At 42.3% G+C, this 27,622-nt stretch overlaps 1 protein-coding gene across 7 annotated transcripts in view; it reads right to left on the bottom strand.

Annotated features, from left to right (window-relative positions):
- The window catches only part of il1rapl1a (interleukin 1 receptor accessory protein-like 1a), a 244,691-nt gene that overhangs the window by 44,908 nt on the left and 172,161 nt on the right, over window positions 1–27,622 (bottom strand). For all 7 annotated transcript variants that reach the window (XM_056389348.1, XM_056389347.1, XM_056389351.1 and 4 more), the window contains exon 6: window positions 7,551–7,625. In XM_056389348.1, the coding sequence (XP_056245323.1) occupies window positions 7,551–7,625 (75 nt within the window). The remainder of the gene's footprint in view (window positions 1–7,550; window positions 7,626–27,622) is intronic.

The following is a 27,622-nucleotide window of genomic DNA, read 5'->3' as shown; positions in this document are numbered from 1 at the left end:
GTTTTTAATGAAAGTGCCATTCTTCTCTATTCTCTGACTAAAGGTGAGAAAGAGTGTCGCTGACTGAGACAGACATCTCAAATGTTGAACAGGTGTTGCGAGCCCTCAAGCCAGTGCAGGTGGCAACAAACATCATGTGCGAGGAGAAAAGCCCGACAATTTCAGTCATTGCTCCACCTCTCTGAACTTTTGAGTGACACAATCAGCACCATTGATGATTCTCCTTTTGTCAGAAAAATATAGAGCACCATCTTTAAAGCCTATCAAAGAGATACGACTCTGCAGAGGAGAGAAACTACCTGTACATCTCAGTACAGTGCTGCTGAATGGCATGACACCAGTGAGAATGGGAACAATCCTGCATTCAAAACAAAAAAGAAAAACCTCGCCCGGATGTTCATGAGTTTCACCTCTACCACTGACTGATGACCCCATGGTGGAAGTATCAGGCATAAGGGCAACCTCTGTTTGCCAAGCAAATGTGCCAGGCACAAATGTGTCCTGGGGACTGGTGTAGCTGCAGAAAGAATCTTTTTGACTGCTGGTGACATAATCACCACTCAAAAGAAATACATTTTGCAACTTTTTTTTCCAAAAAAGAACCTACCGAAAAATCTAGCGACTTTTTGCACAAACCTTCCATAGAAGAGCTGCCAGTATTGATCTGCATCTAACTTTGTCTCTGAGTGATCATTTTACTGATAAATATAGCCAAAATCACAAGACAGCCATTATCTTTTACTCATGTGTATGGTGAGTTTAGATGTGCGGAAGTGACTGCTTGTTAACACGTAGTCTTAATGGGCCTTGTTTTAGTCATTATTTCACATTGTTCCGTTGTCTGATAATAAAAACATAAATGAGGACAGCTTTATTGGGAATTCGGCTGTATTGAAATACTGTATATGTGAGCACAGAGAGCAGGAGAGACACAAAAAGATGAAGGGCTGAAACCAGCTGACACTAAGCAGAATGCAAATGACCTTCGACGCAGTCCAACCATATTCTAGGTTTTGACCTGGTCTTGTTCCGCTGTGTGGTTGAGGCAGCCTTTCGGGCCCTCATCTTTATGAGGGGTGGTGTGACGGTCTCTCTCTCGTTCTCTCCAGGAGTGCCAGTGTTAAGAGGTCTGTCAGTGTTCGTTGGCTGCACCTGGAGAGGGGGTGGCCAAAGGATATAAAAGGGCTGCTATCCTAGGAGAATTGTTTGTGTTGTTGTTGCTGAGCAGGAATATCACCTTCCACATGTCCTTCACTTTAGATTAGTTTGCTTTTGTGTTTTTTCCTCCACACAAGTTTTACACCACTGATGCCAAACATTCCCATAGTGCATTATGAGTTGTAATGTTTAGTATTTAGTTGCAAGCCCTGAGCCACACTATGATTCTGTCTTTAAGTGCTAGTATAAAGGTGCAGATATTTACATTATTCAGAACAGGTGATAGTGCCAGAAGACAGTTTTTAATGTGTACAAGTGAAAAGGTTTAGGAAGAACGTGGTGCAAGTAAGATGTAGAAAAGTCTGAATTCTGGATCAAAACAAGCTTTTGACTATTTCAAAGTATTTGTTATATTGGTAACAGCATGTAAACAGGAATACAGCATCATATCTGAGATGTAACTTTTGCATCAGTACCTGTCAAGTTGTAATCTAACCCTTCAAATAAACCCTCATTAAATCTTTCCCCTGCCTCCTGGACTTATGAGTATGCTGGTTCACTTCACAAGGAAGTTGGATTAATTAAATGGGAAACGAGTCAAATATAAGGCAATGCTTTTCAGACTAAATTGGACAGAAATGTGAATGTTTGATAAAAAAAAAAAGTTTGCACTGTCAATGTAAAAGTTTTGCTTTGCTTTGTACTGCTGTTCTTCGCTCTTCTGTCTGTGGGAGAAGAAAAGGCAAAAAAAAAAAAAAAAAAAAAACCTCAATGAATGGGTGAAATCACTGATTCCCTGGGCTGAATGGTGGTCAGACAGCCTCTTCTCACCATGTGCCTCTGCAGCTGATTCAGCTGTTGATAAGGTCTATTAAAACCAACCCTGCTAAACTACAGCTGCTCAGAGACAGCGCCTGACAGTCCGACGTCACTCGGTGCCACTGAGAAAAAATAACCAAGAATCTGGTACGAATCAAGACGGGGTTCATGCCTTTCTTGCATCTTCTTACCAGCCTCACTGGGTGTGGTGAGTAATGTCAAGGCAGCAGTAAACAAGCCTCTTTATGTGATGCACAGTGGGGTGTTGTGTCAGTCTTTATTGCCTGCTATGTGGTCCTGTTTCTGTCTCTCCCTTTGTGTATTTTCTCATTCCCTGCTCCCTTTCCTGTTCGGCATGTGTAGAGGCCGTCTTAGTTCATTTATCATGCTGCAGACTCCTGCTCTCAGCCCCGGACTCCATGATTAATGACGACCGTTCACACACTTAAACATTTAACTTTGTTTCGCTGACACACTAGTCACCACACTGGTCACCGTTGGTTACTTAACGCTGGGTCACCGTGGGACTGCAACCAAACTGAATGCCGACATACACACAGACACACACAGACACAGACACAGACACAGACACACACACAAATAGTTCACCCTATCTGCCGTGTGACCTTTAAGGGCTGGTTTCTCTTTGATTTTTTCCTTCTGTTAGAATATAAATATGTCATTTATCACAAGAAATTAACTACACCGACAAAGCCCAAAGAGCACAGCACAAAGATAAAAATCCTTTGTGGCTCTTGCCCCTTAAAAGATATAGATACATGTACTTGTTCAGTTCTACTCTCAATAGATTTGTTAATGAGTAATGTGATCATCAAAGCACATGATCTTGTCTTTTTAATGGGTTATCTGTCTGATTACCAACCCTGACACAAACTCAAATTCAAACATGTAAGTACACCACTATGACCATGTTTTTACCGATACCTTCACGCATGTCTGAGCTGGAAAAAAAATGTGACAGGGACTGAGGCAAGAGTGAGTGAGAGGAACTGTCGTTCAAGTGAGGAGGGAGTGAAAGAGTATGTGTGTTACAGACTGAAAGAGCAAACGAAAGAGAGAGAGAGAGAGAGAGAGAGCAAGGGTAATTTAGTGAAGTGACTCTGTGTTGACCTTTAGTAACTCTCCAGAGCAATGTCAATTTCAATTTCACCCTTCTCCATGGCAAGGTGACAAGACTGGTGTCACAGCTAGGTGTCCAAGATCAAGAAAGTGTTGTGAAAAGAGGAGAGGAGAGGAGAGGAGAGGAGAGGAGAGGAATGGAGAGGAGAGGAGAGGAGAGAAGAGGAGAGAAGAGAAGATGGCGGCTGTAAGGAGAGATGCGAGGTAAGGGAGAGGACGGAGGGAGAGAGCAAGAACATAGAGAGGCAGAGACAAAGAAAAAAAGTGAGGTTTTTCACCTGCATATCCATAGTTGAAATATCATAAGTCAAACTCCTCACTGCTTCACTATTTTAGCTTTTATGTAACAACATCAGAGTGTCAGTGTCCCATAAGCATAATAAGCCAATCAGTGTAGGTTACCACAGTTTATTCATGAGACTTAGTTGTACCATCAACTCTTGTCTTGTCACTGACTATAAACCATGCTGCTTCTAGTCTGTGGTGCGGCTTATACTCCAGCAGAGACGAGTTATATAAAATCAGATGGAGCATCATGGCTCATGTAATATCTTCTTAAACCGTGCACTGTCAGGGTCTCTGTTTCACCAACTGTCAGATTGTTTGTGGTGAAATCTGCGCATCAAAGTTCATTAAAGTTGATCCCTAGACGAAGCCCCCGCATGGATTCACTTTGCTTGAATGAGTGGATTCACTAATTGCAATGATTAAATTAAAATGAAATAAAACCCTGTCCAGTGGAGGGATGTCTGAAGGAAAGAGTGGGATGCCCACCCTGCCTGTCTATTTTTCTAAGCTTGTCAAAAACATATTGAGAAAACACTGGGAAAATCAGTGCCGTCAGCATCTTCCAGTGTCAGTCTATCACAGATGGCCACCACTGACCGTGTGCGGTGCGAGAACTTGTGCGTGTATGTGTGCAATGGCTGGGTTTGTGCCTCTATGCTGAAATGAAGTAGTTTGAAGAGTCATTTCCCTCTTGCCGCCCTTACCATGCTGATGGGCCCTGCTCTCTGAAATAATGGATTCTAATTCCTTTCCACTAGAGTGCACCCATCTGCTGGCTTTGGGGGACAGTAAAATCCTCTATCAGTTACAATTATCCCACGGTTACTGAGGAGTGCTCCGCAAGCATGTGTGTGACCTACCCATCCCAAGTGTTGTGGGGTTGTGCGAATAACTGTGTGTGTGTGTGTGTGTGTGTGTGTGTGTGTGTGTGTGTGTGTGTGTGTGTATGAAAAACAGGGAGAGCTAGCGAGACAGAGTGGAGTGCTGCGTAAGCATGAGTTGAATCTCTCCACCCTCTGGGACTGCGAATCCATGACAAATCATCCCGAGGGAATCAACACCAAGTCAGTGAGTCTGTGTGTTTTAAATCTGGAGCTATGTGTAATATGTCACAAAAAGTAAGTGTGTGTATTTTCCCTACACATAGACACAAATTCAATCCCCGCAATATGAATCATCCTCCTGTTCTGGAAGAAGTGGAAGTGGACTGCACCAACTCTCCACTGGGGGACAGCAGTAAATCTGGCAAAAGCAAAAGCGGATGGCTACTGACAAAATCCAAGGCACTCTACACAACCTTGATTTTGTCTCCTTTGGAAACCACATAGAAAATGTCAAGTTGTCCAGAAGTAATATTTGCAGGCCTGCTCTCTGCATGCACACATCCCTGGAGACTCCTGAGGCCCTGAAGCTTTGTGGATCTGTGATAAGAGCTACACACACATGCATGCACGCACGCACGCACACATGCACACACACATGCATACACACACACACACTATTAGTTGGTGGTGGAGTTGGGGGTTCAGTATGATCTGTAGCTGTGGGATTTTGGGCCTTCATCAGAAAGGGACACAGGCAGAAACATGCAAGGAGACCTAAGGAAAGCTGGAGAGGGGATACTCTGACAAGACAACCCTTCTCCTAAGACAAACAAACTCCCTCTGATGCTGCCGTCTCTTTACCCCCGTCAATTTTTTCCCTTCTTTTCTCTGACACCCCTTTTGCTTCTGTGACCACTCTGATGCCATCATTTTTTTTTTTGTTTTGTTTTTTTGCTTTCAAATTCACGGACATCTATGTTCTTCTCTCTGCATCATCCACATTGACGTTCCTTTACATCCCAACTGTGTGTTTTCAGTGAGTGATTTTATGTAACATATGTGTTTTATTTATGTCTGCGCGTGTGTCTGGTGCGTAAAGTTGTCTGTGATGGCAGCTGTCTGAGACCTCCACTGGTCGCCGCAGCAGAGGAGATAAAGTAGGTCTGTGTTTCCCGGCACTGCTGCAGATTTATCTCTCTGCTTACGGCTCTGATTTTACTGCCCATCCCCTGGCCTCCACTGGATCCCATCTCTTTCTCTCTCTCCCCAACTGCTTCTCTCTGTACACGTTCTGGCTACTATAAATCTGCCACGTTGCTCCATAAAGCTGCTTAGGGCATGACTCAACAAATATTAAGGAAGAGGAGAATAAATAAATAAAGCTAAATAAAAGAGAAACTCTCATCTGGAGGGAGAGACAACTTTTCGGCACACAAAATGGAGCCCGGCTGTAAAATATTTACCTCAGTGTCTCTGTGCTTTAGACTTTCTGCTGGGAGTCTGTGGAGGCTCACTACATGACATCACATGTCATTTTTCTTTCTCTACTTCTCTCCGTTGCCTGTGAGTCTATTTTTGCGGTAGCAGTGCCAATCCCTTGTGCACTATAATATTAGAGGGCAGGCTCTACTGCTTCTACATATCTCGATCAGTTTACAAGTCACAGGGAGCACCGACTAGTCTGTGTGGCTCTGGATCAAGATTTGTTGAGTCTAAAAAAAATAACCCCAGTGTGGTCACCTAGTTTATCCTGGCGTGGGCTCAGAGACAAACTGCACAACAGACTGGGGACATGGGAGTTTCAAAGACACGTGCATTTATCAGGCAAAGGGATGTTATTGAACTGCTTTCACAATTCTCTCTCTACTCCCTGTAGTCAGCTGACCACGGAGATGATTGGTTGACCAATCATATTTCGCCATGATCTCAGCTGTTGTTGCTGTCAAACATTAAATCTGCTGTCTCTTCTGCTTTCAGCTTTCATTTCAGGCAGATTGCAGTGACCCTCCTCCTCCCCTTTTACCTCCAGTCTTCATGTCCAGCGTGAAAGCTGAGCTCATCCTTTTGATTCATGACATCACAACGGGGTCTAACCACCAAAGACTCTTAAATCTCACTCAAAACGTCTCTCCTGATTGAAATGTGCATACATGGAAAACGTATGTCTTGGGAGATTGACGCACACCAGAGTCTAAAAGTCAGGATCTTCTGCCTCTGCTGCCCCGATTTACACCTTTCTTTATTTTAAAACTTTCTTTTACCAGTTTCTCAATTTTATGGAAACGCAACACTAAATCACTGCACAGTACTAAATGCACCAACCCTTTAATACACGCAGACACACATGCACGCTTCACACTACATGAAAACACTCGCACTGCAAACATGAGACCGAACTGACAGAGAGGCTTTAAATAATTGCGAGACAGTTTCAAAAGACGAGCCAACCCTTTCTTCAAAATCTCAGTGGAATCGAGATAGAGACAAACGAGACAAATAGCTGAAGGGCCTGGCCGCATTGTGCAACCTGTTCATGCATGGGTGTGAGTGCGCTGACATGCGAGGCTGCGCTTGTCAGTTTATCAACGGCAGCAATTTTTCACCCTTGATCAGCCAACCATGGAGGCATTTTAAATGAACTATACCTGGGTCCCAATAGCATCGGATAGAAGACAAAAGGTAAATGCTCAGTGAGTCATTGCGCCGTCTTTGTCTCTGTCCCCACCCCCTCGCTTTCTGTCACATACTCGTCCAATCCTTCCCTGCTTTCCAGGCCTCTCAGTCTTGTCCCATTGGCTTCACCATGACAGACAAATTAGCCATTCACAGAGCGGCAAGCACCATGTGGACAGTGGACTGTGCCCAGAAATCAAGCAATATGCTGTCACAGACAGAAAAACCAAACAAAAAAACAAACACAACCACAACCACATGCATATAGTCACCCACGCACGTATGCACACATGATAGGCCTGACGTGACCCCACGTCAAAGAAGACAAACAACGGCAATAGAAAGCGGCTGCCTCTCCATGTGGCGAGCCAGCGTATGGAACTCTATGGCACCATATGGGCTCTCCATTGTTGACAAAACAGCCTTAGGGACATTAACACCCACAATTTGCATATATGGAAAACACTTTTACAATTGTTTTTTTGTTTTTTTTTCTGTTCCTCCAGCAAATAAAAGTGCCATCATCAATCTGCATTCATCGCCTGGAGGTGTGTTGGAGAGGATTTGAAAAGTCATCCATTTCCTGTCATTTGGAAATGACACAGATAGTACTGACTGCAGTTGCAGGAAATCCTGTGATGTTCTTACCTAGCTGCAGCTCCATATTGCTAATCTTGTTTTCTGAGGGAAACAGGATCTTTGGCGGCTTGTCGGTCAAAGGAGCTGAAAAGGAGAGAAGAGACAATTTAAATATGATACAAGACAAACTGACAATACAGGCAAACTGTCACTGAAGAATAATAGTGAGAATTTCAAATTGTGCTATTTTTGCTTCCCAGTACTTTCTTTATATCCCTGTGTGCTTTACATAGATTTGTAAGCATTTAAGGAGAGAGCATAGACAGGCGTTACCTCTTACTTGCTCTCTAGTGTCTATAGATCTTGGGTTCTATTCATTTGACCTACTTCCAATCATAAATACGTCACAGTGTTAGAACAAACCTTCATTTAAGCTGCATGAGTGTTTGGTACTTGAACAGCCATCATGGAGAGTGTGAGTGTGTATGTGTGTGTGTGTGTGTGTGCGTGTGTGTTTGTGAGAGGGAGCAGCTGATACTCTAATGATGCTAATCATCCATACGGTGGATGTCAGACCTGCTGCTGAAGTCCCTCCTCTGGGGAATGCAGCAGTTTTATTGTTGTTGAAAGTCTTTGTGTGTTCTGCAAGAGAGGCTGTTCTCTTCAGGGTTAAAAAAACAGAAACAGGGTCTTGTATGTACATGACTGAAGACACACAAGGGGAGAGAAATGTTGAGGCTGTGTCAACATGGAAGATGAAATGTTTTGATCATGTGGAGCTTTATCTCTCCCTCAGAAAGACAAAAAAGGCTTTCAGACAGAGATGTTTTTTCTTTAATTTTGAATGTGTGTTTTTTTTTTTTTTTAAAGCAGCATCCGTCCTCACACTCACTTTGTCTCACAGCAGTGAGTTGTCCAGCAAAGCATGGCTTCATAGTTGGGGTATTGTGGGGGCGCAGGGGTGGAATAACCAAAATGTTCCCGCAACACTGACGTGAATGTGCCCTGGGGGTCCTGCAATCTCTGTGTTATTTTTCATTTGGTTGAGCTAATTAAACTTTCACTGCAGATGAGATCACTGGATCATAATTGAACCAAAATAATCATGTGACACGCAGTTGGAGGACAATAAAATAGGTGTAATTTCTAATATCCACAAAGTATACAGCTTGCACCAACTTTAAACAGCGTGATAATTTTGTGATTTATGTGGGTGTTATAGTGTAGTTCAGTACACACATTACGGTCTCTCACATTTTGGTACAGCATCATAAAGATAGTGTTTTTGATGGTACGGACTCAACTCAGCTTGACTCTACTCGCTTTTGGTACCAGGTACTTTGTTTTCACTGCAGATAGTACCCCCTAAATGCAATTGTTTCTGTAGCGATGACGCACCAAGCTATCATGATGTCATCTTCAATTTGACACACACTTGAACAATGGAGGATATCAAAGGGATAGCAAAAAAAAAACAAAAAACAAAAAAACAGTGCCAGGTATCAGGTACTATACACAACTTTTGCCTGATGGACTGGAATAGATGAGTAGAGTCGAGTTGAGTCAAGCCGGTACCATGCAGTGGGAAAGGGCTAACAGTGTCCTCAACTACAGTTATGTGGGGATTATTTTTTTATTTATTCATTTAATAGGAACGATGCAATTTCACAGTTCCAATACAGAGCGTGAAACTGATGTAGAGTTTATTGCTTTGACGAATTTTCAACTCTTGACCCTAATTGTGCTTTACATATACAGCGTAATAGAACGAACTGTATCAAAGTATTGTCGGCATTATTAAATATGCATAAATAAAAGAGCTTGAGGCCATCTTATTTTACCTTTATGATATATTTACTCGCATACGTGTTTTCTTTCTTGCATGTTCGCACACCAAGCTTTGTTAAATGGCGGTGCTGCTCAAAAGTCTGGAGACCACTCTGCAAAGTTTTCTGGACCAGAGCATGTGTTACTTTTTAAATGATGTAAAGCTATGCTTTCTTCTGTTTGCGCATTGCTAGCGTGATGGAATATAACCGCTATTCTTGGAGCTGTGTGCAATGTGTATCCGCCCAGTGCCAGTTTCTGTGAGTGCATTCACTTTGAAACTTCGGACCAACCATGGTCATTACCGTGACAATCATTTGAGACTGTAAGTCAGTGACGTGAACATTATTGCAACTGAAATGTTAACTAGCATTTGATGAAGTTGATGAAGGAAACAAAATTAAAAAGGGATATTAATTGATTTGGCCACAGTCCATCAGAAAACCCATGAGGTCTTACAGCAGCTGTTTGACCAATGAACACTTGGATCAGTGCCACTCACATTGAAGTCACACTTTTTGTACCAAGCTGCTAGGCACTTGTTACAGGTACACTGTGTCTCTATGTCAAGCCACCACATGTAGTTTTAGTTCAATTATAAGAATGTATGAAGTTTTTGTTTCATCAAGGACAATTTTTTGACTTCTGGACCTCTCACTTCATGTTCATTAGATATTTGCACATTTAACAAAAAACCCTACTTCATGACAAGTATCAGCACAACTGGAACCAACGAGACCAGTCAGACTAGCCTATACCTGTAGACTTATATTTAAATAGCTGCATATTTGCAGTGCTATGTGTGCTCCCATTTATATAAAAAAAATCAGTCATGCACATGTTCTTTCTCTGCGGATTTTAACACTGTGTTTGATTCAAACCTACAACACAATTTTCTGTTGCTGTACCATTACATCATGAAGAAAAATTGGGGCATGCTAAGCTCATTATAACCCACATTTCACTGCTAGTGAGCATGACATGTTTGATATCATCGCAGACCTTACAATTTCTTCATCTGTATGAAAATGAGTGCAGAACTTCACCATTGTAATTATAGCACAGTCAGAGATAAAGGCCGGAGATAAAGACAGTTTACCGGAATGAAAGAGGTTAGATATATAGGGAGCATGTAGGCCTGCAGGTATGTCTCTGTATATAGTGAATGTATTTATTTATGGTAATAACTCTATGCATTACATTTTACAGTAGGTTAGATAACAAGGGTATGACCTTTGACCACATGCACAGCGGCATACTACACAGAGACAAAGATAAACAAGCACACACACTGAGTTCAATCATATGCTCAGGGGGAAGCAAACATTAATTCTGCACTTCCAGAAAAAAAAACAACCCTTTATTGACTAAAAACAAAGGCTAATCCCAACAGCAGACCTTTCAGGCACATCTAATTATTTAGTGGTGAATTTGCAAAGGTGGCTTATTCAGGCCAGTCTATAGCCCGGTGCTTTTATTAAGACATTTCCTTAAAACTGTTCTCACAAGCCCTCTTCAAGCCTTTACTTTATTATAAAACCTCTCTAACGAGCTGTTTGAAAGGCCTGCTCTGGTTTGGTGTCTGTATCTGGGAGGAAGAAGCCATGCAATGTCGCTGTGCTTATTCATTCAGCACAAAGTGTGTGGTCTTGTCTCAAGTAAAGTGCGTGGTCTTGTAAAGCGCTTGGTTTAAGACTGAATGATAACATATTTAACTGCTCAAGCCGTCAGAAAGAGGTGATGTAGACCAAAGTGTAAATGTTTGATATGTGGGGGTCTGAAAGGTGTTTCCTTTGCTCGGATGTAGCACCTGCTGGTATGTAAATACTGACAGAGAAGCACAGTGACATCTATGAGAGGGGCGGTCATGGGCTTTTAGGCACAACTGTTTGCACTGTTAATAGGTAATCACACAGCACAAATTACACTGGATACTGATACAATTTTAATTACATATCAAACTGCTATACATAATTACACAATGGGTGATCCTATAGCTAATTATGCACAAGGCAAACAAATGAGGACAAGCTGTGGATGGGAGTCGAGAGGGGAAGCAGATGTGGTAAGGAGAACACAGATAGGATGCAGGCATCAGTAGACTGAAAAGCAGAGCTGGCAAAATGAAGAGAATAAAACAGGAGTGAGGATGGAAAGGAAAATTTATAAAGCTTAAGTGAACCAGTCAAGAAACATGCTTCCCCTCATTTCTGCATGCAATGCTTGCTTCTGAAAATCTCATTATCTTAATTACCAGTCCTTTATGGGAAATACATCAATTATCACGGTTCGGTTTGGCGGGTTGGGGTTGTTGGGGGGGGGGGCGGCATTTAAAATGTAGAGGATAGGAAGCAACTCCTAACAAAAGGAGAGAGTCTCTGCTTGCCATTACCAGTGGAATTAAGTAACCATAGACAAAAGCAGGTAATTAAACATGGAAATATTTGTAGTGCGCTGTTAACTTGGAAATTAATGTTTTATGTCTATTTATGTTGTATATCTTATTTCTAAAAGAACTGATTATATGCTATATATTCAAGGTTAGAATGAGGTTTTTAATTCCACACGTTTGGCTGTCTGCGATTTGTTAAACAGAAAAAAGACACTATTGTACTGTATTCATGTGGTGGTTGTAAATTCTAAATGGTCTGTACCACTTCCAGGTTGGGCACTGACTGATATTCATTTCCTGCATGGCAAATGGCAAAGTGACTGCACTCATACATCATTTTCTAACGTTGCGGACAAAGCGCTTTACAATCCGCCTCTCATTCATCCATTCACACTCATGCAAGGCGCTGTCTTAACCATCGGGAGCAACTTGGTGTTGCTGTAGGACACTTTTAGAGGAGGAGGAGCTTGGCATCAAACCACCAACCCTGCAATGAATGGACGACCCCCTCTGTCTCTGAGGACATAGGCCCCACCCACTAAATCATGAGCACAAATAAAATTTTGCAGAAACTGCAACTTTTCTAGGAGTCCCAAATGAAGTTCGCTCAAATGTTTGAGCTCTGGCAAGTGTCTCTTCATTGGCACTGTGCAGGTACAACATGGTTATCTTCGGGGGACCAGAATGGCTGGGCTGGTATGCTTGTGCAAGCATACTAAACATACTAAACACTGATGTCTGAGTATCCCTCAGAGCAGAAGAATTGTGTGTTCTCTGCATCAGAAGAAGGCTGAATTCATTTCAAGAGGTGACATTAAGTATCTCTGTAAACTCTGCATTCATTAAACCTTGGGATGGATGCTACATGTATAAAGTCACAGAACTTGTAACACATAGAGTGGAAAATGACTGAGCTTCTGCTTCTGCCTAATTGTGTGAAAAACGTAGCATAGAGTGTGTCATGTGTAAAGTAATTGCAAAGCCTAAGATTCTTTGACACATGACAGTTAGTATGAAATAACTACACTGCTTCAATGTGTGTAGGTTTTAAGTGCTACTGAGGAGAGACTAAGTCAAGCTTTGTGTGTACAGAATGTGTGTGTGAGAGTGTGTGTGTGTGTGTGTGTGTGTGTGCGTGTGTGTGTGTGCATGCAGGCCTACATGTTGATACATTAACACAGAGTGGGACTCTGTGGATATAAGCTTTGTGATCAGTCATCCAAAATCCCATTTCTGCTTGGTGGCGGAAAAGCTCACTGGACTTTCCAGATGGATTATTCTGGGTGACTGACTGTAGGGAAACAGCAAATTAATGAATTAAAGATGGAGCTGAGATACTTGGATCACTGGGCTTTCTTTCTGTTAGTTGTCTCATTTGTGGGGGTCAGTGTGGAGGATTTGAAAGGAAAAAATATGCTGTCGGCTAATTGGTGACAAAGGTGAAAACAGGAACAAATCAAACATATAAATTACTGCCACATGCAGTATATGGAGACGTAGGTACTTACTTACCATACAGGCATACAAATGGACTTGGGACTTGGTAGTCGCAGTTTTGGACATTCACACACAAATACATTCATGCATGGACTGACACAAGCAAACACATGCATGTGAAGTTGTGAACAAAGGTCTGCATTGTCCTTTGGTCTCAGGAAATTGGCTCCCAAAGGTTTTCAGTATTTTAGCAACACAGGCCGTCAAGCTGGAGAAGAAAGGCAAAAACAGAAGGAAGGAGACTTCAGCAAACACAAAGTCCTTGTGAGTCTCCCATGACTGCTAAGCTTGACTAGAGAAGTCTCAGCTCTCCTCTACGGCTGGTAAACTCCTATATTGTACTGCAGGAGATCACCATATATTAACAGTGACCTTCCTCTGTACTGTTGTCACCTTTGAGCCAGTTTCATTACATTTTTGATGGTGCAATAACCATCCTGTATGATTCCCTTATAAAGTCACCTCTGAGTATACAGAATTCAATTCCAGAACTGACCATTTCCCACATGAGAGAAGCTGAGCAGGGAGCAGGATGGTGTCATCCGGAGTAAGGTAATAAAAGCAATTATATTCATTCTAAACCACATCACGCTTCCCCACTGTGCACCACTGTTGGGCTCTCTAAGAGTTCTGCCTCTGGCAAAGCTGAAATACATCAAAGCAACAGGAGTGTGTGTTCTATCCCGCAAATATGGTTAGACAGGTTCCTGCATCATGGTCACACGTGCCGTTAAATGGCTGTCATCACCAAAAGTGAGAACAATTGGCCTCTTTTTGCCAAGTGGTCAGTCAGGCTTTTCTGACGAAGCAGCTCTCTACGAGACCTTCTGATAATGGAACATGGCAGCGATAACGCTGTTCAAAGCAGGGTTCCCGCTGTGAGGCCTCAATAATCCATATCTTTGTGAAATAATATGAAAGAGCACATTAAAAGCCAGGGCTTCATTTGAAGATGTTAGCTAACCAATGGGAACTGCATTTAACAATTCATTACCTAATAGCACTACATGGAGGCCAATTAGGGATGAATTTGACTAAAAGAGGAGAAAACTGTTCGAGAAAGTGAAAGATGAAGTGTGAGAGTGATGCAGAAATCGAGACAGCGAAAGAGACATAGAGTGAAGGGAGCAGACTGAGAAAATGTGTTATTGATTGCTGGAGGTTTACCATGATCCTGCCCTCTCAGCAGGTGTGTGTGTGTAAGTATGTGAGTGTACATGTGTATACTCATGCTTGTGTGTCTGTGTGTGTGTGTGTTCGACCACAGATCTTTACCCCTCATTAACGCTTGATGAAATAATCTCAATGGTGTCCTGACTTCAGGCTTCCCCTTCCTCACAAACCTAAACAGGCATTTTACCATAACTCCACGTGAATTAGTGAATTAGCCAAAGCATCTTCTTGAGTCAGGCTTCAAGTGGCTGCAAAAATTAATGCTCAGAAAGTATATGCCTCTGCACAATATAATAATGTATTATACACTACTTAAAAAGCTACCTAATTAAACTCGTCTTAATTTTTTTTTTTCCAGACTCTCAACAAGGATTATGCTTTCTGCAGGTTGATAGAATAAGTTGCACTGTGTTCAGAGCAAGTGGTTCAATTAAGCAGCCAGGGAATGTGAAGAGTGTTTGAAATGAATGAGGAGCATTTTATGGATCTGTTGTTTACGGAACAGAGAGCGAGGGAGTGTCAGAGTCGTCCTCAAGATTTAACGGTCTCTGCTGCGCATCAGAGTCAAGAAGAAAAATGAAAACGTTTGTATACATACGTGCATGTCCACAAACACAAAAAACAATAATTCATTTTAGAATTCATGGACTGTATGTAGAGAAAAACAGAGGGAATTTGATGACTGATAATAGGTGTCGTTGTCGAAATGAACTGACTTCGTCTCTCGGTTTAATGAAATGAAATGAAAGTAATCACACCGATAAAGCAGGTAAAGTACCGGCAAACCTGACAGTCTCCCTCTCTTCCGCTTCTCTCTTACATGTACACACACAAACACCTCAGCCACACACCAAACACACTCTAACAAACAACTTGTCCAATCATCTCTTCTTCCAGTCCATAGGGATCTGTGACGCATATGGCATGCTGCACTGCCATGTTACAGTATCAGATATGTTCTGTTCCAGCTTTACAGTTTGCAGACACTCTGTGCCAAACAACTTGCATTTGTAGCAAAGCCTGAGATCCGTAAGGCAGAATTCAAACCACATTTTTCTTAATATTTCATAAAATAAAGTAAAATATAGTAAGACAACAGAGATGACAGAAAACCCAACAAAACCGCCGCATTGAACACAGATTAGATTGTGCTTGTGTGTAAACTCTGCGAGCGAGAAAGCAAATCTGCATGTTCAAAACCCCATGCAAATGTGTGCTCGAGCGTGTGCACTCATGCATGTTTATGTGCTGGGAGAGAAGGCTGGCGTCTACAGAGAGAGAGGAACAAGGTGTGGGAGAGAGAGAGCACACACTGCTTGATTATGATCTTCACAGGGTTATGTGCCTGTGAGGAAACACAAAAAACAGAGGATGAGGATGTGATACGATTCAAAGTTCAAATGAGCATGAATAAATGGGAGGGCAAACCACAACAAGCATGTGTATGTATTTGTTTTGTGTCATTTGGCTGGATATGAGGTGGAAAGAAAAAAAAAAAGATGAAATTCAGGCAGAGGCAAGGACAGAAGAAGAGAAAAAATAAAGACAACTTGCTGGGGAGAAAACCGTGTCCTCAACCTGAACTTCATCGACGATATCGACACATCAACAATCGGTGTGGGTGTGGCTTAGCACAGTCTGCGTTGTGCCCTCTCTGAGCACAACAGCTCACTCCTTTCATCTGTCTCTGACTCTTAACCTCTCTCACTGGAGCATGGAGTGATATTTTTTTTTCATTTTATCTCACTTAGAAGTGCGGCCCTTTCTCCCCTCAGTTATCTTTTCTTCCTTTTGTCACTGTCCCAAAAATTGGCCCCACCACAGTTTTTTTTTTACCTTTCACTAAATCTTTCGGTTCTTTTCTTCAACGTCTTTTCCTCTGCACTCAGCTTACGCCCCTGCCTCTCCTGGACAGCTTGTATGTGTGTGTCTCTGCGGTGTATCTTGGATAATATCGCTGTGAACTTTAATGTTCCCCAATGGGTGGAGTGTACACTACACTGTTCTTCCATTAGGGCTCGGCTCACAAACAGCGTGTACACATTCAATAATGCAGGCCGGTGCTTAACGTCTGCCAGTGTGCAAATTCAGCACACAGCCTGACTACCTGGTGTTGCACAAATGCACGCACGCACACGCACGCACATGCACACACACACACACACACACACAGAAGCATTTGCACGTGTTTCTGTTGCGTACGTAGGCTGCTGATCCTTGCAAGCATTCTCACAATCTAACAAGCGTGCACAACACACTCTCACACAGGACACAGACTTTCCTGTCAGCCTCAGATAACAGAACCCAGCGGTGGGCTAGCGATAACGAAGTAATTCCTGCTAAATAAAAGAGTAAAATGTACAATAAATACACCTGTGTGGAGCTTATGCAGATAGGCAGAGAAGGGGACTCGACAAGGGAGACATGTGACACACGACCGGAAAATACAGACAACAGACGAGACAGATATTGACCATCAAAACATCCAGCAGCAAGTCCAACAGTAGGCAATGACAGGAGGATTAGCTCTCTAATCAGTGCCGATCTCTGCGGGCAATTCAGAGGGAAGCCCTGGTGGCCTGGTGTCCATTCTGTTGCTCTGTGAGAGCAGGAGGACAAGGCTAACCCAGTCAACTGCAGGGGAGAGCCAGAGCAGGTGGACACGCACCTGAGGGACAGGATTAACACAGTCCTGGCACATTACAATCAGCATGCACAGCGTATAATCCCACTGGAAAGGGGTGTTTGTCTGTGTGTGTGTGTGCATTTTTTTTCATGCTCTATACCAGCCTTAGGTCTATCCAGGTGTGTAAACACACTGGCAGTGCCAGTAAGACACCTGAGGTGACACATATAGGGCTACATGAAGTAACTGAGGAACAGATAGGCAGCCTGCAGGGTCACCTCACTGCCATCTGCTCCTTCAGCTCCTTTTGACCCATCTCCACAGCAACCTCGGCAGATCCCAGAATCCACTGCTCCTCCTCATCTGTGTATAATAACTATGTGATAAATGTGCACACTTAAACAAGACAAAAAACCCTTGCCGATACAGTAATTTCACTGTGCTCTGCGTGATTTATCTATACAATTATTTAGTGCATTTTGCCAAAGATAAAATATGTAAATGAATGAAAACATGGGGAGCCACAAAGTTTCCTACACTTGAAGTGGGGATGTCGTGATCACATGTATTAGTTCTGAACACCAGAACACCTGCACTTTATCATAAAAAACAGAATTATACTGGTCACTGTGTATACTAACCTGTTTTTGTTGTTTGTATTTATTGTGACAATGTTTAGATTCTTGAAAACCTTTTTTAAATTCTTTTTTTATCTCAATGACACATTTTTTCTGGTTAAATAAAGGTAAATTAAAAATGAAAATGAATCAAACTTCAGCTTCTTCATCAACATTAACCAGGCTTACGATCTACATTTAATTAGATTAGCAATTTGTTATGTTTCATGACTGAATAGATTTGAATAAATAAAATATAAGCTGCATCACAGCATTTCTTTAATGCTTTCCAATAACATTTAATGCAGTACCCTATATTATTTTCTCTGCAGTCTGTATTGATCTGTTGTCTCGGGGAGGTTTGGGCAGGATTTAAACAAAGCTGCTCTTCTGGAGGAATTCCTAATTTTTGACTTACCATTTCAAATATAACCAAAAGCAGTTTTAAAGATGAAAAACTTCAACGAGTGAACAAAGACATTGCGTCATTACTCATCATGGGAGAACTGTTTGTCAGCAGAAACAATTCCCTCAGCACACCAAATGATTTTTATATATCTCCCTCAGAGCGACTTAACGTGAATTGGCACCATGTTGGGTTTTTTCGATAGGGCAGAAAATGGATTTTGTTCCGGCAAAACAGGTGGTGATGTTCGACAAGCTGATGAGGACAGCGCGGACCACAGGCACCTTTCACTATGGGGAGGGTTAGCTGAAGAGCAGCACAGAGAGGAGGCGAGACAACTCGCCGGCTCTCGCTTTCTGTTTAATCTGTCAATCAGCACAAAGCTTAGAGGAGTACACCTCCATCTGACAAACACACAGAAATACTTGAGATGCAGTACATCAGTGGTGCAATATTGAATAATAAGCCAAAATAGTCACACAGAACATTTTGTGATGGAATAGCTGGGCCTCTGTTTCTTACGTAACACATTTGTCTTGTTTCTGTTGTCCATTCCACTGCAGAGAAAACTCCTACATACTGAGAAGATGCTGGTTAAAGACTATATTAAAGACTGTATTCTCAAGGAGAAAGACAGTGTCAGTCATTTCAGTAAGTGCCCCAAAAACAACATATGTTTATGTTCAAGTTACAAAGGCTGATAGAGAGGATGGATGGGTCAAAGAAACGTAAAACTTTAATACAGAAAGCAGCAGTTTATTTCCTATTTCCAGTCACTGATAGTCACTGTTGGGTTTTTAAAGCATGACCACAGTCATTCTTTGACCTTGACCATGTTTTTATTACTGTCACCATGACAGCAAAGCTCCTGTAACCTTAACCCTCTTAACCAAACTACGATGTTTCCCTAAACCTCATCTGCTTTATTTTTCAACAGTTTTGGAAGCCAAAGACAAGATCAGAAAACACCTCTGTGTGTTGTTGTAGAGGACATGAAGAAACAATGTATGTTTTTGTTTAATTCGGACGACTCATAGGACTTAATCAGTTTATCCAATAAAACAAAACTAACTAGACAAAGCAGAAGAGATGACATTCTCTTAGCCAGACAAAAACACGTACTGTGTGTGGACCCACTTATGCTACACACACTCCCTGTCCATGTTACAGCCACTATAGAGTGTCTCTAGTCTGTGCCATATTCTTATTAGAGATTCAGTAGCCTCATTTATGATCATAAGAGTAAGAAGTGCACATACATGAGCATCAATACATTCATACATTAACACAGACACACTTTCACACACAGACAAAAACCTAAAATAGACACTGGCATGCATACAGTAAACAAACGCACTGTTACAGGAGTCACTGGAAAGCAGCAATCATCAGCATGACACGACTGATGGTCTAAACTGTCTCTAAGCTGCATTTTACCAGCTGACTCAAATGAAGCCAGACACATAACACAGTGCCAGGGTGAGATCTGCAAATCATGTGTTTGTTTGCTTCCCCTTATTCCAAAAGCCTAACGATGCTCCCCTCTCCCAGCCTCCTAAGACAGATGGAGATCATTAGCTCCTTTCACTCCCCTCTCTCTTCCTTTCTCTCTCTCTCTCTCTTTCTCTCCATCCCTCCCTTCCTCCTTACTCTGTTCGATCTGTCATGTCTAAACCATAGGCGCTCCTTGTCTTTCCTTTTCACTCATCTCCTCTGTTTGGCCCTAACTCACTGTCTCTGTCCATCTTCCTCTACACAGATTTATATCTAAAGGTTTCAAACTCCAGCAGAATCTTACAACTTTAACAAGTGCTTCATCATTCTTGTCAGAAGTAGTTACAGGAGTCATGACACACACTTCCCAAGACAGGAGGAATTGATGAGAAGCCATTAGACTCTGCTGATCCTAGAGTGAACGGCAAGGCCTCCATCACTGTATTCCTCTCCTCCTTGACATAGAAGCATGGGCAGCTGCGGTTCTTTAGACACATGTCAGATGCACCATTTCTTAACAGACGTGCACTGAATTTCTTATTTCTTTAATTTTTAAATTTAAATTCAATTTTAATGAGGAACTTCACAGCCAAAGCATCTGCCAAAAGGTTCAGACAGCCATTCCCCAGTATATCGCAAATATGCCAGAGGCGTGAAGAATCTATTATTTGTTAACGAATCTCAGTCACTGATGGTGTTATTAGAAGACACGTGGCTAAATAAATAGCACCGAGTGTGGAGCGATGTGGTTTACTGTTGGCACGGTAACAGTTTTTACTGCGTGACTGCAGCAGTGTTGAAAAGTGTTAACGGAGCCTCTGCCTCGCCTTACTGCACTGGTGACCATCTGGACTGAATCCATCACTTTGTTCTGCACTTCCTTCACGGCCCCGGCTCCTAATTTCTCATTATGACACCGTGGTTACAGGACCAGCCATAGGAGGGGGCCATTTAGCCAGAAGCCGATGAGCTGACTGTCAATGTCATTATCTTTTGTCTTTGTGATAACTAAAACGTTTTTAAAATGTTATTTTCCTGATGAAACTGAAGTGACTGAAAAAAGTATTGATTGGAATGTATCCTTACACCATCACCACACAGATTATTTCCTGTGTGAAGTAAAAAAAACACCATACAATCGCCAACCATACAAAACCATTTGATCAAACATTGGTCAAGCTAATTTTAACATGCCCGACAGGTTGCGTGGGAGCTGATGATAACCTTTGTAGTGCTGACCTGAGGTTATTGCTGCTTGCAGTGGCAGGGAATGAACATCTGCCACATGCAGCCACTTGCTGTTTTGGTAAATTGAGGCACATGAGTGTTGTTCTTGGACTTTAATTAATTGTAATAATCTTCTACACTCTATACTCTCACCTATAACTATAGCTCTCTTATCTGAGGATGGATTAGGTCACCTGTTTTGCACTCTCTTGTTTATGAGATTTGTGTGAACTCATTCTAAAAAAATATTTGGCTACACACAGAGAGCTGCTATTTTAGCATGAAGAGTAACTGGATGCAACCACTGCAGATGAAAAGTTGATTCAGTTATATATTGCAATAACAGCATTTCAAGGTCAGACGTTAGTTTTTGGCTACAACAGTGATGCGTTAGCATTAATGAGATTTGCAGAAGGTATCTGTCGGTCTTCAGTAAGTGAACATGTGCTACAACGCCTGGCTTCCATGACGTATTTGTCTTGGGATAATGAAGCAGATTTTGGTGGATTGTCATTAAATACTTGGATCACAATTTGTGGAAGTCAGTCCCACGACCCTCCCCCCACCTTTCTTCTCTGCTCTACATTTAGCCACTGTATACAGTATGTAACAGGTTTATGCAAATGTATAAACCTCCACATGTATGCACAGGTGCATACAAGAAATACAAGGGTATACGTGCTGAAGATCAGACCAGCAGCCACCCTCTTATCAAGATTTTACATTGAATCCTAAGCTAATAAAAGTGGTGGAGCTGATTGAGTGCTTTGACCTCCCTGAGGGTGGTCGAGGTTAAACGGGTGCAGGGCTGGGCTCTCTTTCTGTGCTTTTAAAAGCCTGACATGTTCCCTGCAGGATGTCTGACCCTCTCTGACCACAAATCAACCGGCAATTACAAGCCTACAGAAACCAACTCACACACACAGAGTACACACAGGCGCACAAACACACACACACACACACACACACACACACACACACACACACACACACACACACACACACACACACACACACACACACAGTACTCCCTGACCAGTGCTGTGGTGTGAATCTGAAACAAAAAGGCAGGGAAACATATTTGTGAAAGAGGCAAAGTGTAATATCAGAAAAAAAACATGAGATAAATGAGAGTCAAAAGCATGAGATGTGAGCAAAGGAGAGGCCAATCGAGTATAAAGAGCTGATGGTTTGGCCACGTAGTGTGTTTCACCTCGTTATCTTAATTGTGATGGTAACATCTCTTTTGCGCCCATCAGTGTAATTCTAAAAGCCAAAAAAATATAGTTACCGTAGGTGTCATCCCTCTAATGTTTCAGTCAGTCTATCTAACTGTGCCTGGGATATTGTAAGTGAAGAACCAAATGGACTAAAAATGATTTATACTGCTCCACCCAAATACATTCATTGGCAACAAAAAGCACTGGAGACTTAAAGTCTGAGTGGCGGTCATGTTGGGCTGCTTTATTCTATGGCAGCGTTTTCACTGGTGTCTCATAAATAAGGCACGTCCCAGAGGGCTGGAAAGCCCTCCTAAGTCACTGCTTTGTTTCAAGACAAAGCCCCTTTTTATTTCACATGGAATAACTTGTCACAACAAAGCTGAACCCAAGGTGCCATCCTATCAATTTCCATGGTAACAGGGATAGTGGCATTGGCAAATGTAGAAAGGAGTAGAGTGGGCAGTTCTTTAGGACAGAGGCTATTCACTTGAGTCTCAGATGGAACAAAATAACTATTTTATTTTTTCATGTTTCATTTCAGATGCAAAGTGTTGTTTTTTATTTGAGTAGAACATCACTTCACACCAGTATGGACAACAACATTGAGTACAGCGATCAATAACTCTTTCAATGTACATATGGGCATGTGACTATTGTTCTTTGATAGACAGATAGATGGTTCAGCCACTAATCAAAAAGTTGGTGGTTCGATTCCCGGCTCCTTCAGTCAACATGTCGTTGCCCCTGATGTATCATTGGTGTGTGATTGTGTGTGTGATAGAAAAGCGCAGTGTCAACAGAAGATGTGCTGTATGAATGTGTGTGTGTGAACAGGTGAATGTGGCTTGTAGTGTTTTGAGGAGTCGATGGGACTAGAAAAGCGCTGCAGCCCATTTACTTACCTAACCTTACCTTTACTAACCCAAACCAGTCCCTTCAAGTCCCAAGAATCTCTCCTAGAGACCCTGTCAATTTACCTTTTCAATCAGATTGTTACTGTAAGTGAAGGGGCTCTGAACACACTGTGTTTGAACAGTTTTGTTATTTCCATATTTGCCTGTTTGTCTGTCAATTTCTCACTGATGGGCAGGACTTTCCTGGAAACATGCGATGTCACGTACCACCAATCAGATTTTAGCAGGAGAGGAGAGGAGTAAATAGTGAGCATACACAGGAAGATATAAACTGGTATGACATTCCTGACACCCACATCATTCTGCCATTTGAATCTAAATGCGATAACAGTAGTAATAGCCATCTTAACATCCTTCTGTGCATTTATAATTCACACAAAACCCCATGTGAAGTAAGTGTAACAGGCACCAATTTCTCCAGCTCAGATAAAAGGGAATAAAACAGTAAACATTAGACAGCCACTCCATACAGTTATGTCTAAGAGAAGAAGCACCATCATCACTATCACATTCTCTAAGAGCTAAGAGACACAGAAGGATGTAACAATATATATGCGTTATTTGCATTTTGGTTACAACAACCTGTTAGCTTCAAAGCATAGCAGCAGAGGGAAACACAGAGGCTTTGACAGTAATGACTAATCATGGACCAGCGATACAAAGCAGGCCTCTTCACAGGGAGCCTTTGATGCAGGTGAATCACATCCTAAACATACTTATTAGCTGGAGTGGGGGAGGAGAGTGAGGGAGGAAGGGCGAAAAGAAGGGGGAGAGAAATTTGTTCCGCACGTTAGCTGGCATGCTTGGGTGCACGAGAACAGAAGGTTGGCATAATGAATTCTGGCGTGCAAGTGGCTGTTAATGAAATAAAGAACCCCACCCACAGCAGAGGTGCGAATGTGTGTGTGCTGGAGTGTGTAAGCATGTGTGCAAAAGAGAGACGGAGGGGACAAGTCTGAGGAAGTTAGACAAGTGAGGAGAGGAAGAGATTGGTGAGTTTACAACAGTGAGGAAAAGATGGGAGAGAGAGGCTGCGAGGGTAAAGGAGAAGAAAAGTTTGCATGAGCAGGTGTTGTGTATTTGTGTGTGATCCTGTGTGGCTTTTTAAAGAAAAAACATTGTTCTCTTTAGCTTTGGATGTATTGGTTGCTTATCTCTGTAATATTTAGTTTGAGGGAGTATGGGGACAAAGAGAGACATGTACTGCACAGCATGAGATATTGGACTGCCATTGAAAGTTATTTTGCTCACGAGTGTGGTAGCTTCCAGAAAGAAAACATGCCAGGTGAAGTTGTATTTCTTTATGTTTTAACCCACATCACATCCAGAATCTTGCATATGGCCCCCTGTTGCAGATAGATCTGCAACAGACCACTTTCAAACTGAACATTATCAAAACACAGTCTTTTTTTTTTATCATCTGTTTACTCTCAAGATATGTATCATAGGCCACCAAGCTTTGTAGTGGCTCAGATTATAAATCAACGCTTTTTGCTAAAACGACAGAAAGCAGATCTTACTGGAACACATCAACCCTTTCTATCCCAGACAGAAGGAAGGATGAGAAGCAGACGCTAGGTTTGATATGTCAAAAATAAAGGTATAACAGCTGGAAAAAAATATAATTTTAAAAAAAGAAAAAGAAGATATTGTCGATATAGAATATTGTGGACAGAGGCATGAGCTTTAAGTTTGTATGGAAGTGAAATACAATATGTTCTCAGTAGGCCAGGTGGTGGATGAGGCTCTGATGTGATTTCTAAAGCCTCTGAAGACGGTCTGTCCCCACCCTCTCAACACGGGTTGCCTAATTGAGTGTTAATTTGGTGCTAATTATGTAACATGTTATCCCAGTGAGACGCCCCAGATGCCACGAGATGAAGGCGTGTGGAAGAGTGTGCAGAATCGCAAAGCAAAGCATTTAGGGAGACACTATGTGTCTGTGTCTCACGGTCTGCATCTGCTTCCTGAATTCACTGAGTCACAGTGCAGAAAAAAAAAAAACCATCCCAAATTAAGAAGCATTCAGTCAAGTCAAGATAAACACTGAGGATTGTGCGTTTTTCAGAAATAAGGCCATCTTCACATGACCCACAGCTGATAGTCAGTTAAATGACAGACAGTTAAACAAATACTCAGCACATTTCTTTTACTGTAAAAGTATTAAAGGCTGAAGCCTGGCTGTCTTTGCAGGCAGAAAGTGGCTGGGCTGGGAGAGTGCTGTGCCCCCCCCCCCCCCTCCTTTACAACACACACTGCAGGGGCATGGGCACCAGAGTGGGGTATTAGGGTTTAGAGATGTGTGTGTAGTGGCAGCTTATTACATGTGTGTCCATACATTTCGCTATGTGTGTGTTTGAGACACTTCAAATCAAAAGATATGGCTGTCATCTTCTATATTTTTGTTAATGTCAACAAAATCCATGAAAACACCAAATGTAGCAATACATTACTGTGTCTCTCAGTAGTTGCTGCTTTCTCTGTGGCACTCAGCCTCAAGCCAATTCTTATTATTCCTTCTTTTTTCCTCCTATTCTTTTTTTTCCTACTGAAGATGTTTTCATTTTAAAACACAAAAGGCTGAGTAATTCAATAAACAGCTGGCCAATGGAATTATTAGCCAATCTTACTCAAACAACAGTAATAGCCCATTTGTTGGTGACTATTTTCAGCTGTGGATGAATACTCATTAAGTGCAGAGTATCTTGAAAACCTGGATGTCGTATGTGTGTCTCGCTCATCACAGACTACCAATGTGCCCATGTTAATTACACCCACTGCAATGTTGTAGCCAAGGACTGTATGAGGGAAATTTAGTGAATGTTTAAAAAGACAAATTCACAGCAGTGGGGACATATCAGGTAAAAAAAACCCCATCATGGTAGAGAGAGGATGCAGATGAAGTGCAGTGCTGCCACAGGCCTTTTCCAAGACTTATGGAAAACACAGTGGCTGAATTCCATTTAGCTGCTTCAGGTTCAGGGTCCTGGTGTTATGTATGCTGGGTCACTGTCACACCGTTATGGCTCATGGAAACACTTGAATAGAACAGAGCCATTGTTATTGTTATTACACAAACACCTGAGCTTTTCCTGCTATGACCAGTCAAAATGTCTGCTGTGAAAAATGCACATTGACAGCTGGATGCCATATTGAAGTTATTGTATATTGATGGAGGAGCATATATCTCTGTAAATATAGGTACTGGCCCCTGTATCATCTGAGTCATGCTTTTATTGCATTAAACTAATCTGATACCTAATTCTTTTTCTTTCCTAATAGGTGTGTGTGAGAGAGAGAGAGAGAGAGAGAGAGAGAGAGGGACAGGGAGCACACCACTTGTTTCCTTGTGAATGCAGTAATGGCAGGGGAGATGACTGTAGTTAGTTCAACGCGAACAGAACTCAGCAATCCCTCATTCAGCACTGAGCCTTCTCTGCATTCACTAATAGATTTCCTATTCTTGTCTAATTAAAAAGGGAAGCCTTTTACCCCTGAAAGGCTCCCAGAGCTGTACCGAGAGGTGGAGAGGTCGCTGGGAATCCATCAGATGTGATGCAGTTAATCAGCATAAAGCCTGCTCCACTGCACTGCTAAACAACAACTGCAGGAATGGACCCAGCCCTCACAATGCGCCACACTGGGATTCAGAGCCACACAGGCACAGAGGTGAAGTCGATTTCTAAAAAAATGTATATACAGTATTTTCCAGATTTTGTCTTGAAACTTCAATACCTGGTAGTTTCACTATACTCTAAAACTGGTAATTAGAGCGGATTTAAAAATAACTACAGAGACAGTTGGAGAGAGCAAGGTAATGGGGTTTGTGGAAGAGAATAAAAAGAAAATGAGAGGACAGGGAAGCAGCCCTCGCCCACAGTAATTACCTGTCTCTACCTCCTATCTTTTTGAGCGACAACAAAAGAAGTTTGGAGAGAGAAGTGGTGACAGGAGACAGGTGAGAATGAAGGAGATACAATCTGAAGGACACCATGGAGAGGAGAGGAGAGGAGAGGAGAGGAGAGAGGAGAGAGGAGAGAGGAGAGGACAGATTCGTGAACATACACAGGAGGAGAAAAACTAGTACGACATTCCTGACACCTGCATCAATCAAACATCAGCAAACTGGGGAGTCAGTAACAATGGCTGACTCAGCCTCCTTCAGCAGTGCACATTTTACCTTTCTTTATGTTCCCCACACCTATGATTAAGGTACAGTAGGTATCAGATCTTGAGTTAGACACAGCGAGCAGCAAGGAATCATAGACTCATTTACTGAACACCCTGTAAAAAAACTACAGCTTCAGAATATCAGCTCTTCTTGGACGAGACAAGACATGGGACTTAAACCTGTGTGTCCAGAGTGGCAACCTGCTTCAGGGATGAACAGGTGGAAGAGAAACTCTGCCATCCATTTCCACTTATCACAGCAGAGCAGGCATGCATGGATGTGGATGTTCAGTATACACACACACACAGGTATGTACGTACAGGAGATGTACATTTGCAGTGATGAAATGCCCCCCCCCCCCCCAAACACCCAACAACACACACACACACGCACACACACACAAACACACACACGCACCCACCCGCACACACACACACGCACACACACGCACACACCCACACACACCCGCACACACCCGCACACACACACACACACACAACACACACACACACACACACACACACACACACACACACACACACACACACACACACACACACACACACACACACAC

The sequence above is a fragment of the Seriola aureovittata genome, chromosome 11 (genome assembly GCF_021018895.1).
Source record: "Seriola aureovittata isolate HTS-2021-v1 ecotype China chromosome 11, ASM2101889v1, whole genome shotgun sequence".
NCBI classification, from domain to species: domain Eukaryota; kingdom Metazoa; phylum Chordata; class Actinopteri; order Carangiformes; family Carangidae; genus Seriola; species Seriola aureovittata.
This window is presented reverse-complemented; position numbering and strand designations above follow the sequence as displayed.